The sequence below is a fragment of the Sebastes fasciatus genome, chromosome 19 (assembly GCF_043250625.1).
Source record: "Sebastes fasciatus isolate fSebFas1 chromosome 19, fSebFas1.pri, whole genome shotgun sequence".
In the NCBI taxonomy this organism is placed as follows: Eukaryota; Metazoa; Chordata; class Actinopteri; order Perciformes; family Sebastidae; genus Sebastes; species Sebastes fasciatus.
The window spans coordinates 26,326,656-26,344,427 of record NC_133813.1 but is presented as its reverse complement, the minus strand read 5'-3'; the positions used below and the strand labels follow the sequence as shown (position 1 = coordinate 26,344,427).

General features: G+C 42.9%; 1 protein-coding gene across 4 annotated transcripts in view; it reads left to right on the top strand.

Annotated features, from left to right (window-relative positions):
* The window catches only part of nrg1 (neuregulin 1), a 53,927-nt gene that overhangs the window by 19,862 nt on the left and 16,293 nt on the right, over nt 1-17,772 (top strand). For 2 of the 4 annotated variants that reach the window (XM_074617310.1, XM_074617312.1), the window contains exons 3-4: nt 6,887-6,945; nt 14,122-14,145. In XM_074617310.1, the coding sequence (XP_074473411.1) occupies nt 6,887-6,945; nt 14,122-14,145 (83 nt within the window). The remainder of the gene's footprint in view (nt 1-6,886; nt 6,946-14,121; nt 14,146-17,772) is intronic. The other 2 variants (XM_074617311.1, XM_074617313.1) reach the window with 1 other exon arrangement.

Sequence of the window (17,772 nt, the reverse complement as noted above, 5' to 3'; positions counted from 1 at the left end):
TATCGGGTACTGGGTCCGATACTTTGCTCATGTACTCGTACTCGCGAAAAACGACTCCGATACAGCGGCTCTGATACAACGGCACCGATGCCACTTTACGGTGGTGCGCCCGACCCCGCTGGGCCGGGATCCCACCTCAGCCGGCGCACACCGGCCCTCACTTTCATTGCGCCACGGGGTTTTGCTTGCACCCTCTGACTCGCGCGTGCGTTAGACTCCTTGGTCCGTCTTTCAAGACGGGTCGGGTGGGTTGCAGACATCGCCGCAGACACCTGCGCCTTTTACGTGGCCCGAGCCCCGATCTGGTGGCACGACGCGGTTGGGGCGCACTGAGGACAGTCCGCCCCGGTCTATAGTCGCACCGGGAGCAGGGGGCCGTCCCCGGCGGGGAGAGAGGTCCACGGTGCAGCGAGGTCCGAGCGGGAAGCGCTGTAAAGCTGCGGCCGCGAGCCACCTTCGCCCCGAGCCTTTCCAAGCCGACCTAGAGCCGGTTGCGCCGCACCGCCTCGTATGCAGGACTCCCCAGCCTGCCGTGTGTCGCTCACACCCTCCAGCTGGCTGTTAACGAGGGTCTTTTGGCACAGAGAAGTACTCATATTGGTACTCGGTATCGGTGAGTACCCAAATGTAAGTACTTTTACTCGGTCTGAAAAAAAGTGGTATCGGTGCATCCCTAATCAACATCCATTCATGAAAAATGAACAATATTTTATTGTACGAGAACAATTTAAGCAAAGAACAGAAATGCAGAAGAATGCGACTCATTTCAATGATTTGAATAAGATGCATTAGTTTGTATAAAAGGCCAGTTGTTTAGGTTTTTTTATACTTCTTGATCGTTATTGAAATTATTTATGAGAAAGATGGCAGAATAACAACCAGAGTTGCACCTGTGACCCACAAGGTCATTACTGTGTAGAAACACCCACGTAGCTGTATTACTACCTGTTTCTGTTCTGTGATAAACGTGTATGGCGAGCAGATACTCTCGTACGGCACACGGCTCCTTCTCGTCACAGCTCCACGGTGCAATCCCTCGGCGTGCACCTCCTCTGTGTCCGGCACCCGATTTAGGATTCCAGCTATCAGTCCTGTTGCTCAATCAGGTTATTTGTCAAGTCTATTGCATTTGTGGTAGGCTGTACACTATGACACAAAAAAAACCTACAAGACACAACAAACTATACTATTCAAAACAATAAAAACCCCAATTAGAGAGAAAATAATTCAAAATAATTAAAGCACAGCAACTAATAAATATGCACACAAAACAAACATCAAATGGAGAATATTCTGGCGTGTGACATATGTGCGTGACTCTTGCACAGTGCTGCTGTTCTAAGGCATAACTACGGTAAATAAGATAACTCATCTACAACTGTTCTTGAATCTGATTATTGTACTGCAAAACATAATTGCACAGGTAAAAGAGTTTAAGCTTAACGAAGACATGGACTTAATTTACAGAAGACAACTGTGAGCTAAAACTAACCCATTTGAAAATAACTCCTTTCCATTAAGAAGGCTTTGATTTTGAAATTCCACATCAGAATGTCCTGATACTGTCTGAGTGACACTGGGTGGTCTGCTATCACTCACAAGTGAAATTGTTCAGTGGCAACAGGCCACTTCCTTTCCTGTCTGTTTTCCCTTTAATTGTAATTTTACATCAGAATGTCCTGATACTGTCTGAGTGACAGTATCACAGCAAAAAAATGCTTGCGGTAACCGTCATTACAGCAGAACGACTCTGTTTCTGTTGGCATCGGAGGGCAATTTAAGCAAAGGCTCCACCGGTCTGTGTTTGCTCTCGGCAGCTGAGGTTCTGGAGTGTCCCCGCTGACCACATCCTCCCCACTGCAGCAGCGGCCTCGAGCAGCCTCTCTCCGGCTGAATATCTGAGTCAGCCAAAACACTGAAAAATCTACACTGTAAAATGTACACTGTAAAAATCCTCATCCATAACATCCACTGCACTGCACTGGGATGCCATTTTTGCTGTTGGAACAGAGAGAAGAGAACAAGGAACAAGGAAGTTTTTACGCCCCACGGCTACCAAAGCTGAAGTACCACTCTGTAGTTCTCCAAGTACATCACTGTCACGTCACTGGTATACGGAAGAACCACAGATCTTGCAGCTGGAGAACGACAGCTTTCTCTGTCTGCTTGTAGGCGTCCTTGTTTTCCCTGAGCCTGACTCTCAACTCCCACTGAACACTTTTAAATTTGTCTCTGTCCCCCGTCCCTGAAGGTTCTCTTCTTTTTGTTTAGAATCTCCTTCAGGTCACTAATAATCCAGGGTTTATTGTTTAGGAAATGCCACACTGTCTCAGTGGGGATAGTGATGTCCACACAGTAAGTGATGTCAGTAATGCAGCAAGTCATACTCACGATGTTCTCCCCATGGAGCTTTCAGAGCGCATCCTAATCTGTGGCCTAAAAACAACCCTGTAGCGTCTCTTTAGCATCCTGTGACCACCTCCCGACTGTCCTCTCGGTTACAGGGAGCTGCTCGACAATGGACGGGTATGAGTGAGGTATGAGGGGGGTGAGAAGTACTAGATTGTGATCCAATCTTCCCAGGGAAGCAGGGCAGTGAGTGTATGCATCCTTAACATTTGCCTACAGTAGTTACAAAGTGTTGTTTTCCCTTGTACTATAGGGCAGTTCACAAACTGTGAGAAGATTGGCAGTGTTGCTGAGAGAGACACATGGCTACTGTCTCCTGAGATGGCAATAAAAGCATTGGGCTGTTGAGTTTGTAGTTTAGCTATGATGGACTGGGCGGCGTCACTCACCACGTTACTCCCGCAGTACCCACCACAGGACTCCACAGGGGACACGGTCGAAAGCCTTATCCAAGTCCACAACCCCCACCCCATCAACCCTGCAAGGGTAAAGAGCTAGGCCACTCTTCCATGGCCAGGACGGAATCCGCATTGTTACTCCTGAATCTGAGGTTCAACAATCGGTTGAAGCCTCCATTCCAGCACCCTAGAATACATTTTCCCAGGGAGGCTTAGCAGTGTGATACCACGATAATTGGAACACATCCTCTGGCCCCATTTTTCTAAAAATGGGAACCACCACCTCAGTCTGCCACTCCACCAGAACTGTCCCTGACTTCCAACAGCCCTTCTTGTCCCCCGGTACCTGTCTGCTATTTCAGGAGACCCCTGGGCCAACCAAGCCCGAAAAGCCTCCTTTTTCAGCTTAATGGCCTAAATTGACGCCACGACGGGCATGGACAACCTTCCAACCACAACTCACCTCAACAAAGGAGGTTCTGAACCTGGCCCACTTGAATTCCATGTCCCCAACCTCCTCAGGGATGTACAACAAATTCTTCCGGAGGTGGGAGTTTGAAGACCTCGCGGTCAAGGGCCTCAGCCAGACATTCCCTGTTCACCCTTTTTACACATTTGGGTTTACCAGGTCTGTCTGCCAGCCTCCCCCTCCATCTGACCCAACTCACAACCTGAGTGTCTAAAGACCTACGGCCGCACATCTGATGATATGACCACAAAGTTGATCATCAATATTTTGCCTAGGTTGTTCTGGCACCAATTACACTTATGTATCGCTTTATGTTCCAACATGTTTTTTGTTATGGCCAATCCATGACTAGCACAGAAGTTCAATAAAAAAACACCACAGTGGTTCAGATCATGGAGGCCGTTCCCCCCAATCCCCCTACTCCAGTTATCTCCATCATTGCCACGTGAGCGTTGAAGTCCCCCAGCAGAACTATAGAGTCCCCAGACGGTATCATTTTCAGGATGCCACCTAGAGACTCCAAGAAGGCCAGGTACTCTGAGCTGCTGTTCGGCGCATAAGCACAAACAACAGTCAGAAGCTTCCTCTCAGCGAGGCAACCTTTTCGTTTAAGAGAACACAGTGGCGCTCAGCTGGGGGCTCATGAGTATCCCCACACCCGGCCGGCACCTCTTACCCTGGGCAACTCTATATAACTATATCTAGTTGGTATCGCTCCACCTCCCGCACCAGCTCCGATTCCTTTCCTGCCATGTTCGCCGGCGAACTCCCCTCCCAGGTCTGGCTCTAGAAGGCAGATTCATATAGGGTCAGCTCCCAGGGTCACAGGGATACACAAACTCCTCCACCACATGAAGGTGGTGATTCTTGGAGAGTAAGTGAACTCAGAGTGATTAATCAGCATCATTTAGGCTATGATGTCTGGAGGTTGGCAAGTATGCTGATCAACTATACTTATTCATAATTGACCAGTATTATTGGCTTAACTTTTCATCTAAAAATGCTTTAAAATTGGGAATTTGGCTGCTGAGCCATTGAAAGAAAAGGTTGAGCAGTGTTGACCCGACCCCTGCAGAGGGCAATGTCACAGAAAGCCTACTCATAAAACGCACTAAATTCACCAATACCGAATTTCACTCCAAACCGTGTTGAAAACTTGACATCCTGATGATACTAGACAATGACCTGCATGAAGTTCCTGAATCAGCAGTCAGAGTGCAGGCTGCTCTCATACACTGTTCGTAGCTATACCTACAAAAAGTGCACTGTAATTCATGTATATCCCACAAAATGAATTTGTGTGTAATTCATGTAATCATGAACCAGGAAATATAAATAGCGGCAAATGCCGTATAGGTAGGAGGTCAGGGAAGATCGGTGGGTCAAAAAATACTGGCCTTTCGCTCAGGAGACTGGCGTTCGAGTCCCGGGTGAAACCATAAGTCAACGTTGATTTATTTGTCACGTAACTGACGTACTTAAGTAATGCCACTTCCAGAGTTAATTCAAGCCAACCATGATCTTTTCATCATCCTATCTATGTAGTTTTCTTGCCTAAACCTAAGGAGGTTGTTTGTGAGGACGGAAGTTTATTTTGAAAAGACTGTTTTGCATTTTGCAACAATTGACACATTTTGCTGGACATTTGTAGGAAAATGAACAAAAAAAAGGAGGAATAACCTTTTCGTAAGATATCATACAAACTGTTGTATGAGTATATGTTGTGGAGTGAGAGAACTTTCCTAACATCTGCTGGATAGTAGAAGTTTCTGTGCAGAAATATGCCTGTAAAATTCTAAAATCTAAAAACAATCTCTGTAATTTGGCAAGCAACAATGATGATGATTATATGGTAAACAGAATATTAATTTTACATTAAGTTTGTCATATTTATATCTTTTATTTTAGTTGATTTATGTATTATATTTAAACTCCAAATTCTGTGGAGAAAGGCTGACTGTACATACTCATATGACTAGTCTGGAGCACTCAAGATTTCCATCGTGCCTCGAGAAAATTGGTGAATGTCACAAATTCTGTTGTACGTGCCACTTAAGAACAAACCTGTTTTTACAAGTGGTTCTTGCATCTGGCCCATTGACTCCAGTGAGAAATCTCGGGAGCATCATACTCTTGAGGGAGAGTTTTATGGGGTTTATAGAACTGAGGTTCAGCAGGACAGAGGTGGATCTTCTTAGGAGAATTGAACCACAATTTTCCCTTATCTGCCGTGACACACTTGGCACATGCACCCCTTCACGCGCAAGGTAAAAAAGGGTGCCCAAACGGCAAACCCTTCCCGGCTCAAAAGAGGGCGCTAAAGATCGGAAAGCAACGTGAGTTGCATTAATATTTACCTGAAACATAGCGTAGGACGTGAGAATTGTAAAACCATTGGAATTAGACATTATAAACTGAAACAACAGCGTTGTTTGGTTACAGGGTTGTATACTGGATCCTGCCATGTTGTGTGACTGTACACTGGATGTCTTTGTGTTTGTCCATGTGTTCTTCTGATGTCTTGTGTGTAACATGTCAGAGTTGTTTACATCTTTCCTTTCTACCCATCAACCAGGTGCTTGGCGGGATTCACTGGGCACCGATGTGAACAAGCTGTTCTTAAGAAAGTCTCAGACCCAAAACGTATGTGAAATCAACTGTAATCAATCCCACATGTCATTGCTGGTGTTTCACATCTGTCATGTTTTCTCCAAGAAATGGTGGAGAAATCCATGTTTCCCTTATATGCAGTGATTAAAAATCTGGTTAAGCAAGGCATTGTTCCTGCTGTAACTCTAGTTCTATGAGCCCTTTAAATGGGTCTAAAGGCTTTAAAGCACACTCTCCCGTGGAGTAGTGCACTAAAATTTGCATGTACTTTACATCTCATCACACCCCCATCCATGCTGTTCAGAGCAGCCTCCATCTAGGGTTGAAGTGGTGTGTCTTGTCTGGAGGTAAGACATACTATCTACTGCTCTACCCATTCAGCCTCACCCCCACCCCCCTAGAGAACACTCTCATAACGGGCGTTCCCTGCATCAGAACTTTTTCCCAATATTTTCCCAGTGCTCGACTGACCACTATGTGGTTGGTCAAGCAGTGATCATTTTGATGTTTCAAGTCCGAGATCAGTTGTTAAAAAACACGTCTTACATACAGGAGATCCAGGGAACCACTGGTTGGGCTGCTGGCACATCATGACTAACAGAGCCATCACTGGGAGCCCTCAATGCTCTTTTTGATTGCCATGCTGTATGACTGCCATGCATCTAGGCCCATGTTGTTAGTTGGGTGGGGTCATGACACCCACTATATAGAATTAAATGGTCACATACGTACATGCAAATTTCAGTCTGCTGCAAAGAAATTATTCAAACCTATAGAGTTCGATGGAGGGCCTGTTTCTCATATCACCCTGGACTGGAGATCATAATTCAATGTAATTGTGTATGAAGGTCTGAGATGATTAATAGACTCACAGATCATAGCTAGACATATTGGTCTAGCTGGCCCTTCCTGCCAACACCAGTGATGACTGTCGTGGGGTTTGCACAGCTCTCCGTATAAACAAACTCTCTCTTGTCTGTTTCTTTTGTTTCCTTCTCAGGTGTCCAAATGAATTTACTGGGGATCGTTGCCAAAACTATGTAATGGCCAGCTTTTACAGTATGTCTATTTTCTATTCTATCTGTTCTTGGTTTGGATGCATGCTCAGTTAACAGTTCTTGTGCAGCCCGACGTTTTGCATGTTGAAGTTTGTTTCTCTGTATTATCTTTTCTGTTAAAGCTGCATGAGGTGTTGTAGAAGTTCTATACATTTTATCTCCATTTCAAATGACCGAAATGAACAATCTTTACCGTCTGTGTGTTTAAATATATTCCTGCAGTTATATATACGAAAGACTTTCTTTCTCTTTCAAGTTGCCAGTTTGAGTTGGCAGGTCAAGTATATTTAAATACACGGATGGGCAAGTAGGCTGAGCAGTGTTTCAGCTATATTCAGTATTTGAGTAAATTACATTTTTTTTTTATTTAATGCTACCCGTTTATTTCATAGCGATTTTTTCTTTTTTTACACAAACAAAGAGATAAATATACACATGTGAAACAAGGACAAATAGTGTCTTTGATACAAAGCATTTTTAGAACCACAGTGACGGCTGCTTCAGACTATGGATATGCTGTTCCAGTCTAACCTATGCCACCTATCAGCAAAAGATATAACAGCAGCAGTAGTTTAGAACTGCGGGTGTGGACGTGCCAATGTGTTCCATTCTCATGAATGTATAATAACTGCTGCAATTTACCACAAGTTAAGTGCCTGTAAGGAGGACGCGAGGTCAGTTTGTCAGTAATGTAGGTAGGTGAGACACTGAAGTGTTCAGTCAGCTGTAGGTCACAGACAGGTCACACACGCACCCACGGAGACAGGCAGGCAGGCAGGCAGTCAGGCATGCACACACACACACACACACACACACACACACACACACACACACACACACACACACACACGCGCACACACAGACTCAGTGCCTGTGGGTGGCACAAATGTTAATATTGCAGCAGCTATTACTTTCGATTCATGCAGACAGTGACATTGGTATGTATATCTACATCTACTTACAGCCCGTTCTCATTCCCAGGGCGTCAAATACCGACACTTTGTCATGCCCTTCTTCGTTTGATACCGCCGCACAAGGCACCCTTTAACACCGGTATGGAACGCACCAGGCTTTCCATTAACTACAATGTAAACCCATCCGCAGCAACAGTAAACGCTCAAAGAAAGTGTGTCAGGAGTGTGGTGTCTTAGTGTAAAGAGCGAAAAGACACACATAGGGCGGGTGGAAGGGCCCAACAAACACAAGGCTTTCATCCAGGAAACCGCTGTTGCATTGAGTTTCACTTTCACGTTACAATCAGCTGTTTGTTCGTGTCCCATGATCACAACGTTCAGTTTCATTTTCACTTTACAAATGTAGTAGTTTTTTAGCCCAACCAGTCATTTTTTCTTAAACCTAACTAAGTAGTTTTGTTGCCTAAAACTAAAGTGACGCCAAGGGTAACGAAGTGGTTTTGATGCCCTAAATCTAAAGTTATCCCAAAGGGCGTGACAAAGCGGCAGTATGTGACGAGTTGGGATGAGAACGTGTTCCTACAGATTCAAAATTTCTGTTGCTTTTACCTTCCTTTTTCTCATCTTTCCTATAGGTGGCACAGGTTGGCCTCTTTAGAACTGAGCTGACAATGACTAACCAGCTTCCCCTTGTGGTGAATCTGAGGCCTGTTACTTGAACTAGTTTGTGAATGAGTCACAAACTAGTTCCATGGGGTAGTTTGTATTTAATTAATAAAATCTAATCTGACAGCTAACAACAAGCAGGTGTGTGATGGGCACACCAGTTTCCATGTTGTTAAATATTCCTTTTACATTCTGAACTTCCATAACAGATAGTTCCAAAGCTTCCGTGAGCATATTTATGGGGGTTTTTCGGTGGGGACCTTGAGCAGTGCATCCAGTGTTGGTGTGTATGGACGTACCATGGTTGCATCGAGAATAAAGTCATAATATTACGAGAAAAAAAAATCATAATATTATCAGAATAAAGTCAGACGTTTAAGAGAAAAAAGTTGTAATATTATGAGAATAAAGTCAGAAGTTTACGAGAAAAAAAGTCGCAGTATTATGAGAATAAAATCATAATATTAGTGTATACATATATGTATAGTAGTAGTCATTTTACAAATTATTTTTTTTCTCGTAAAGTTATGACTTTATTCTCGTAATATTATGACTTTTTCTCGTAAAGTTATGACTTTATTCTGGTAATATTATAACTTTTTCTCGTAAAGTTATGACTTTATTCTGGTAATATTATGACTTTTTTTCTCGTAAAGTTGTGACTTTATTCTCAAAATCTCAGATTTTTTTTCCCTCAATGTGGCCCTTACCTCAATCTAATGTTTTGCAGCTCCAGACAGTTTTTTTTTTTGTTGCCTAAAATGGCTCTTTTGATAGTAAAGGTTGCCGACCCCTGGTCTAGTTGTTTTGGGGTACAGTGCTCTGTAGCGCCTATCAGATGGGAGAACTTGGAATAGGTGTAGGAGTATAAATCCTGAATGGAGGGCAGACTGGTACCAATTATTTATTTCTGAAGTTCTGACTGTCCGTTGAAGTGCTTTCCTGTCCGGTTTGGTGGCTAATCCAACAGAGAACAAACTGGATTATTGCAATATAGAATTGTATCTGGCTCCTGAGGCAGGTTAAACTTCCTGAGCTGGCGCAGTAAGTACATCCTCTGCTGGGCCTTTTTCCTGATGGTGGCTATGTTGGTAGTCCACTTGAGGTCCTGGGAGATGGTGGATCCCAGAAACCTGAAGGTTTCCACAGCAGACACAGTGTTGTTCAGACTGGTGATGGGGGGCCAGTGTAGTGGGGCTCCTCCTGAAATCCACTGTCATCTCCACAGTTTTAAGGGCGTTCAGCTCCAGGTTGTTCTGACCACACCAGATTGCCAGCTGGTCAACCTCCCTGTATGCAGACTCACCACCGCCCCGGATGAGGCTGATGACCGTTGTGTCGTCTGCAAATTTCAGTAGTTTAACAGACGGGTCTCCTGAGGTGCAGTCGTTGGTGTAGAGGGAGAAGAGCAGTAGGGAGAGCACACATCCCTGGGTGGCTCCGGTGCTGATTGTCCGGGTGCTGGATGTGATTTTCCCCAGCGTCACCTGCTCCCTCCGGTCTGTCGGGAAGTTTGTGATCCACTGACAGATGGGGTCTGGGACAGTGAGCTGGGTGAGTTTGGGGAGAAGGATTTCTAGGGATGATGGTGTTCAATGCCGAGCTGAAGTCTATAAATAGGATCCTTGCATATGTCCCTGCAGAGTCGAGGTGTTGCAGGATGTAGTGCAGTCCCATGTTGACTGCATCATCCACTGACCTGTTTGCCCTGTAGGCAAACTGCATGGGGTCCAGCAGGGTTCCTGTGATGTCCTTCAGGTGGGTCAGCACCAATCTCTCAAAGGATTTCATGACCACAGACGTCAGGGCGACAGGCCTGTTGTCATTTAATCCTGTGATGGAGGGTATCTTGGGGACCAGGATGATAGTGGAGCGTTGAAGCAGGAGGGGATTTCACACAGCTCCAGTGATCTGTTGAAGATCTGTGTGAAGATGGGGGCCAGCTGGTCAGCACAGTCTTCGAGACTGTTCCAAGCCCCCAGGAAGTGCGCCGGTCGTCGATCCCGGCTTTCGTAGTGGCCAAACGGCGGTACTGCAACTTCTGTGTCCGTCACGTGATGCCATGGGCCCAAAAAGACTTTTCCCCATAGACTTACATTGGAAAAGAGACGTCTGTAACTCAGCGGATATTTTTTTTTTAAGGTGAATCAACACCCCAGTACGAACCCTCTAATAGTCCTTATTTAAAAAATTACGTTTTTAAAGTTTTAAAACGCACTAACAGCCGAATCCTGTTATTTCCCTTCCTCCGTTCATGCGAATGAGACCCAGACCGAGGCTGGACGACGGCGTGACGTTAGGACCCCGTGATCAAGCCATGTGACCGAGCGGACGCTACTCCGCCAAGATCCGTGTACTTTTCCAGATGGAAGTCGAGCCATTTAGGCTTCATGCGCCAATGAGCAACTCTCATAGGAATGACCGGGGCCCCGCCTCTAACGCTGTATCCAGTTCTTTTAATACATCCATGGTCTGGGCGTAGTGCCTTCCTGTCTTCTGTCTGTTAAAGAGCTGACACACACATTCTTCACAGATCCTGAGTGCAGGCACACTGACCCCAGTGTGGAGGGGTGAAGGGGATGCAGGGGTTGCAGGTACTTGATTGATGACAGAGTGGGTGAAGGGTGTGAAAGTGGTGTGTTTGGGATTCTGCTCTTGTTTCACCAAGTAGTGGCAACATCTCTCTGTTGCAATAACCCACACAACACAAGAAGCAATGTGGTATTGTGTAAAAGTTAAGAAGGAGCCTCTGTACAGAAGAAGCTGGTAAGAAAAGATAATAGGCAAGAAACCACTCCGGTTCATTGGATCCAACTGTAACCCAAATACTATGCCGTAAAAAAACGGAAGTGGTGGATTTCATGTGCACTCTGAATGGTGAACACCATGTCAGGACACAGCTCCATATTCATCAACCAAATCAGGCTCAAGACATTGAGGGGCTGCTGAGCCAATTGCTTTCTTGCTTGGCCCCTCGGTGAGGGAAAAGGCAGAACAATTGGCACCGAGCCAGTAAATAGCAAAGCTGTCCGTTTCATTATTTTGTATTCATGTAATAAATATCCAAATGTCAATTAGATGGTAATCTGCACGAGAAATGAAGCACAACAACAAAAATCCAGTTATAAGTTATAATTATCCGATAATAATGATCAATTTGACCCGGACAGCTGTATTGATTTTTCTAAACAGTCAAAATTAAACTGATAAATTCAAAGATTTTTCTTTTTTTTAATCTTAATAATGAGCCCTGTGTGTTGGGAATGGTGCATGATCGTCATAGCATGACAGCATTAGAGTATTTTCTGTCGAGTGTATCCCTTATCCCACTAACTGACTGTCTTTCGACTGTTTGGCATGGCAGTCTAGAGATGCAAGCACACTGATGGAAGTGCATGCAACAAGACACATCATTGCAGTAGTTGTGCCTCAAAGTTGAATACATAATGTATGATATTGTATACAGATCATTTTAGGTATTTCATGTGTTAACGGTTCTCTATGATTTTCAGAGCATTAATAGCAGCAAACAACTATCGTCTATGTAACGATATAGAGGAGTAATTTCCACCTGAGCAGAGAATGAAGTCTCTCTCCCTCTGTATGTATTGTAATTAGAGCTTCTCTGTGCTTTATTTACATAGTTGGGCCGGCCGCGAGTGCTTTTAGTGCATGTTCGTGCATGTGAGCGTGCCCCACTGACTAGCTCATGGCTGCTGCCTTGCACTGCGCTCATATGCTGGTTATAGCTGATAACAGCGTCCCGACGAATGGCGCCATCACAGAAGCGTAGCACCCACCCTCCAGTTCCCCCTTCAGGTAAACACTGTGAGCTTCGTCAGCACTGTTGCCGTTGTTTGCACTGTTAGTTCTATTAGCACAGCTAGATGCGTCAACCATGTTGAGAGCCGTGCAGAGGCAATAAAAATGCTCTGAATTTTGCATTCACAACCATTAAAAATGAATTGGGTGTTATGATAGGAATACAGTATTTTAAAGGTACAGGGAACTCAAAATTGTGCTTTTGTAATGAACTAGGTATTAAAGCACTGAAAGAAATGTCATCAATTGATATTCATTTATTCTATGTTATTCTTTCACTTACATTTATCATCTTTATTTCCTGGTTCCTGGTTTGGCAGTGTTTCATCACACACACAAACAGGTCCAGAATGTCTCCTTTAATGTGTGATTGACAGTCATTAGTGTTGAGAAAATTGACAGAATACCCATGCCTACTTCTCTGAAGTGTTGCACAGTGAAGGACTATTACAGGTGAAACATTTGGAAGATTTTTCACTGTAAAACTTCCATGGAGCTTATTCCAAGTGACACAAAAAACAATTTGTGTGCAGAGTGAATTTAATTCAGAACTGGATACAAAGCAAACTGAGCTATTAGTGCAGAGAGTGGGGGCTCTGTTGTTGGAATATAAAAACCCTGGCAAAGAGTGATGGCAACAGTATATTTGTAAAGCTGTAACTTTGAGAATGAGCTTGTTGGCCTCGTTAAATATTTTTTTCTCTCTGCCTTGTGAATGGAGCTCGGTCAGGGGATATGGCAACACATCTGACTTTCATGCAGGAGACCTGAGTTTGTTCCCAATCACAGACCTGCAATTAACATCCGATATTTATATGAAGTATGAATTTTAAAACGGCTGGCATTGGATGTGATATGCAAAAAGACATTGTATGTAATTGTCCAATATCAACACTCTTTACTGGCAGTATTGGGTTGTAAATAGGGATGCACCAATAGCGCTGTTTTTCAGACCGAGTACAAGTACAAGTATTTACAATTGGGTACTCGCCGATACCGAGTACCGATACGAGTACTTCTCTGTGCCAAAAGACCCTCGTTAACAGCCAGCTGGAGGGTGTGAGCGACACACGGCAGGCTGGGGAGTCCCGCATACGAGGCTGTGCGCCGCAACCGGGTCTAGGTCGGCTTGGAAAGGCTCTGGGCAAAGGTGGCTCGCGGCTGCAGCTTAACAGCGCTCCCCGCCCGGAGTAAGAGTATATGAGCACAGTATCGGACCCGATTAGGTGCATCCCTAATTGTAAACAGACAGTGAAGAGTGAGAGCTTGTTTTGTCATTCGTTGTTGAGTTTTTTTGATGCTTCAGTTGGTGTCATTCCTCAGTTATAACCTGTTGATACTCAATCAGTATTTAGCGTAGTACCTATTGTTCAGGTTGCCAAAAGCTCATCTGCCTCAAGCTTTTATTGCTGTGAGAATCCTGTTACCTTTACAATGTGTGCCATGTTTGTGTATCGTCATAGCAACCTCGCCATGTGATTTCGTTGTTCACGATTTTATAATAGAAATGTGAATTTTAGAGAAAAGTCAGAATAAACTCCGGTCATTTTTTGGTGTTATTTGTTTCCTGTACCTTTAGGATAAATTTGAGATACTTCATGTTAATACAAGTTCATATAGAAAGTCTACAGTGTATAATGACTGTGTTATCCTTAATCCATCAAGCTAACTCTGATCTCTTTTAGCTTAAAACACAAATGTTAGAACTACAAATATTATCATCTCATCTGAAAAATCAAATTTTCTTTTTTTTTGTCACCTTTCTGCACTGACAGAACATCTTGGGATTGAATTTATGGGTATGGATTGTTCCTTCCTCCTAGTTTGCAGATGTAAGACTGTAAGCTAAAACCCTCTACTAAAGCTAGTGTTCTCTTGCCAGATGAAGGGATCATACAGCCTTGATCATCAGCACAAATAAGATATCACATAGTACACATATTATAGTAATCAAAAATAACATCAACACATCAACATGATTTATGACAAAGCACTGTGATGCATCTGCAGGCTATCATTTTGACGTCAAATGTCACAGGTGCCTTTTGATTCAGGTGAATAGTCTAAACGCTGCTGATTTATTGGAGTACACCACTGAAAACCAAAGAGGCTGTACATTTCTAATGCTGTATGTTCACACCCCTTCAGCTCTCCCATCCTGCATTTTCTGTTGCAACCAGTGTTTAGCATGAGACAATAGAGCAGCTTCACTGTCCTCCTAACTTCACCCATCTCCCTTTAATCTGCCTTCCTGTTTCCAACTGTTCCTTATGTTCCTTATATCCCCTCTTGCTTATAGCAGCTCTGTAGTTTGTGCCTCTTCTCATCACACTGAAGGCAGGGTCATGTTATATCTACACAATTGCATAAAATGTACTTAAATGTGTAGTGTTAACCTGCCCAAGAAAAGCAGATGATAATTTGCTTTTTGGCTAAATCTGGCACATTTACATCCCATTGATATTAATTAATGTCATTATTTTGTTTCTCAACAATTTCATTTAAGTGGATGCAATATATTCTTAAACAATGCCAGCACTTGACTGATTTAAAACGTACTCCATGGAGCCTGCTGGTTCCTTTCAGGTTCTCCATTATGGCTGACCAACACATTCATCAAACCTTTTTAGGCATAAGACCAAATTTAAGCACTGGGCAACCATTAAACCCTCCATTATATAAATTAGCTGTTTGTTATTTAATGCATTTCGGTAAATTTCATGCAGCTGTGGGAAAAAAAGCCACACGTCTCCCATTTTACAGGTGATTTATGTCGGTGTGGTAAATCTTAATTTATTAAATAGGGAGAATAGGGATTCTCCATAAGAGCCGGCCTACATGATAGTGCACAAAAATAACTTGCTGAAATTTGGCGGTATGGGTTTCAAGTTCAGTGCTCCTTTGACAGCATTGATGAACAATGGAGGACAATTCTAGAAAAAAGAAAAGTGAAGCGAAACAGGCCAATTGATGTGAGCTCACCTGGGAGAGATATCGAAGTGTGTAACACTATTGTTCGTCTAAGACAGGGGTCAGCAACCTTAACTATCAAAAGAGCCATTTTAGGCAACAAAAAAGAAATCTGTCTGGAGCCGCAAAACATTTGAGCATTGTGATGAAGGTAACACAGTTTATAGTCTAAGTATATAGTGTATAAGTCTAATGCAGTGAGGGCCAAAGTGCAAATGTACTACGGATTATTAGGGTCACATTTAGGGGAAAAAAATGCGGCTCTTTAGCCCCTCTCCAGTGGCTCCCTGTGGATTTTTAAAAATAGAAATGAATAACTGTTTTTTATTTACATTTTCATTCTTATTTATCATTGTTGTAGGTCTATGGTACGACGATACGACGGAGTATTAGGGCCACTTTGAGGAAAAAAAATAAATCTGTATATAAATAAATAAAGTCATAACATTACGAGAATAAAGTCATAACTTTACGAGAAAAAAAGTCGTAATATTACGAGAATAAAGTCATAATTTAATGAGAAAAAAAGTCGTAATATTACTGAGAATAAAGTCATAACTTTACGACAAAAAAGAAAATAACACATACAATTACTACTTTATAATATTATGACTTTATTCTCATAATGCTAAGACTTTTTTCTCTCAAACTTCTGTCTTTATTCTCGTAATAATATGACTTTATACTCTAAATCTCTGATTTATTTTTTTTCCTCAATGTGGCCCTAATACTCCGTCGTATAGACCTATAACAATGATAAATAAGAATGAAAATGTAAACAAAAAACAGCTATTCATTTCCATTTTTAAACATCTACAGGGAGCCACTGGAAAGGGGCTAAAGAGCCACATGTGGTTCCGGAGCTGCAGGTTGCTCACCCGTGGTCTAAGAGAAAGCACCACTATCTCTTACATTTTAAGATATGAGAACTTCTTTGAGTGCACGGTGCACCATCCCTGAGCAGATGATGTTCAACGTTATTAGGACAACAAAGAGAAGCAGGAACCAATGTTGAGAGCTGTATTTTGATGTATTGCATGTTAGAGTCATTTATCTTTAATGCTGACAAGAGCCCTATCGATACAGGATTTATGAAGAGTTAAAAATATCTGATGTCACAATGATAAATTGGCTGATGATCCTTTTTAAACATAAAGACAAACTTAAACAAACATTTTTGATGAGGATCCCCCTATTTATATATATATATATATATATATATATATATATATATAGTGACTTTTATTAGGTGTTTCTAATTGTGACCATTATGTAAAGAGTTTCTAAATGACCTCAAACATATCTTACTAATTGGCTGACATATACACTGAAACAAATGCACCTGCAATAAGCTTAAACAGGGCAATTTATTGGTTGGGCTCTCAGTCAGTGCAAGTAAACATTATCTGATCATTATATTAATAGGACACTGATGTCATGTCTGGGACAATAACCCTGACGATATCACTATGATGTCAGATCAAGAAAATGTTGAGAGGGAAGTGTAGGATCATTCCCAGGGCATCAAATACAAACGCTTTGTCATGGCGATCGGCGTTAAGAGCAAAAAGACACGCACAGGGCGGGAGGGAGGGGAGGTGGATGGGTCCAACAAACACAGGGCTTGCATCCAGGAGACCGCTTTACATGTCCCACGCATCACGTTACAATCAGCTGTTTGTTCATGTCCCCTGTTCACAACGTTCATGTCATTTTCACTGTACAAACCTTGTAGATTTGCGCCCAACCATGTTGTTTTTTCCTAAATCTAACTATAGTGGTGTTATTTTCTGAACCTAATCACCTGTTTTTGCTTACTTCACAACCTTAAGCACATGTTTACTGCAACCAAAAGACTGATGTCACTGGAGTACCACTTTAAGCACTAAATGCTTTGTTCCATCAGACTGACTACACTAAGAAGTACTGTAAAAAATAAGCCTAAGTAACCACAGTCAGTCATAATTACCATGTTTGGCTGCTATGAAAGCTTAATGAATGAGGGCCACTGTATCCCCCAGCTCAGTGGATTAGAGTTCAATGATGTCAATAGTAGCAAATTACTTCTAATACAAGGATGCTGTAAATGTAAAAACCTCCTTACAGATCCTTTTTTTATTGTTAGGGTTTATAGCTGGAATTGTCGTAATGTATGTGTCTGACTGTGCAGCCCGGTCTTACCAAATGGCGTATGAATGGCACAGCAATTTGTAAGTCATTTCGTGTGCAATAACAACAGCGTTCTTGGCTGTGTCATTTCACAATGCAATGTGAACGCATCCGCGTTAATATGTTGCACTCAGACCTAGTGACGTAGGATAAAATGTGAAAAAAAACTGCTTATGGTGGGCGGGTTGGGAGGTGGATGACCGGTGTTTGTGTTGTCGAGTTACTTTGAAGCGACGTCAGTGACGTTTGTGTTTCCCGTACTTATATTACGTCGTTTATTTAAGCCC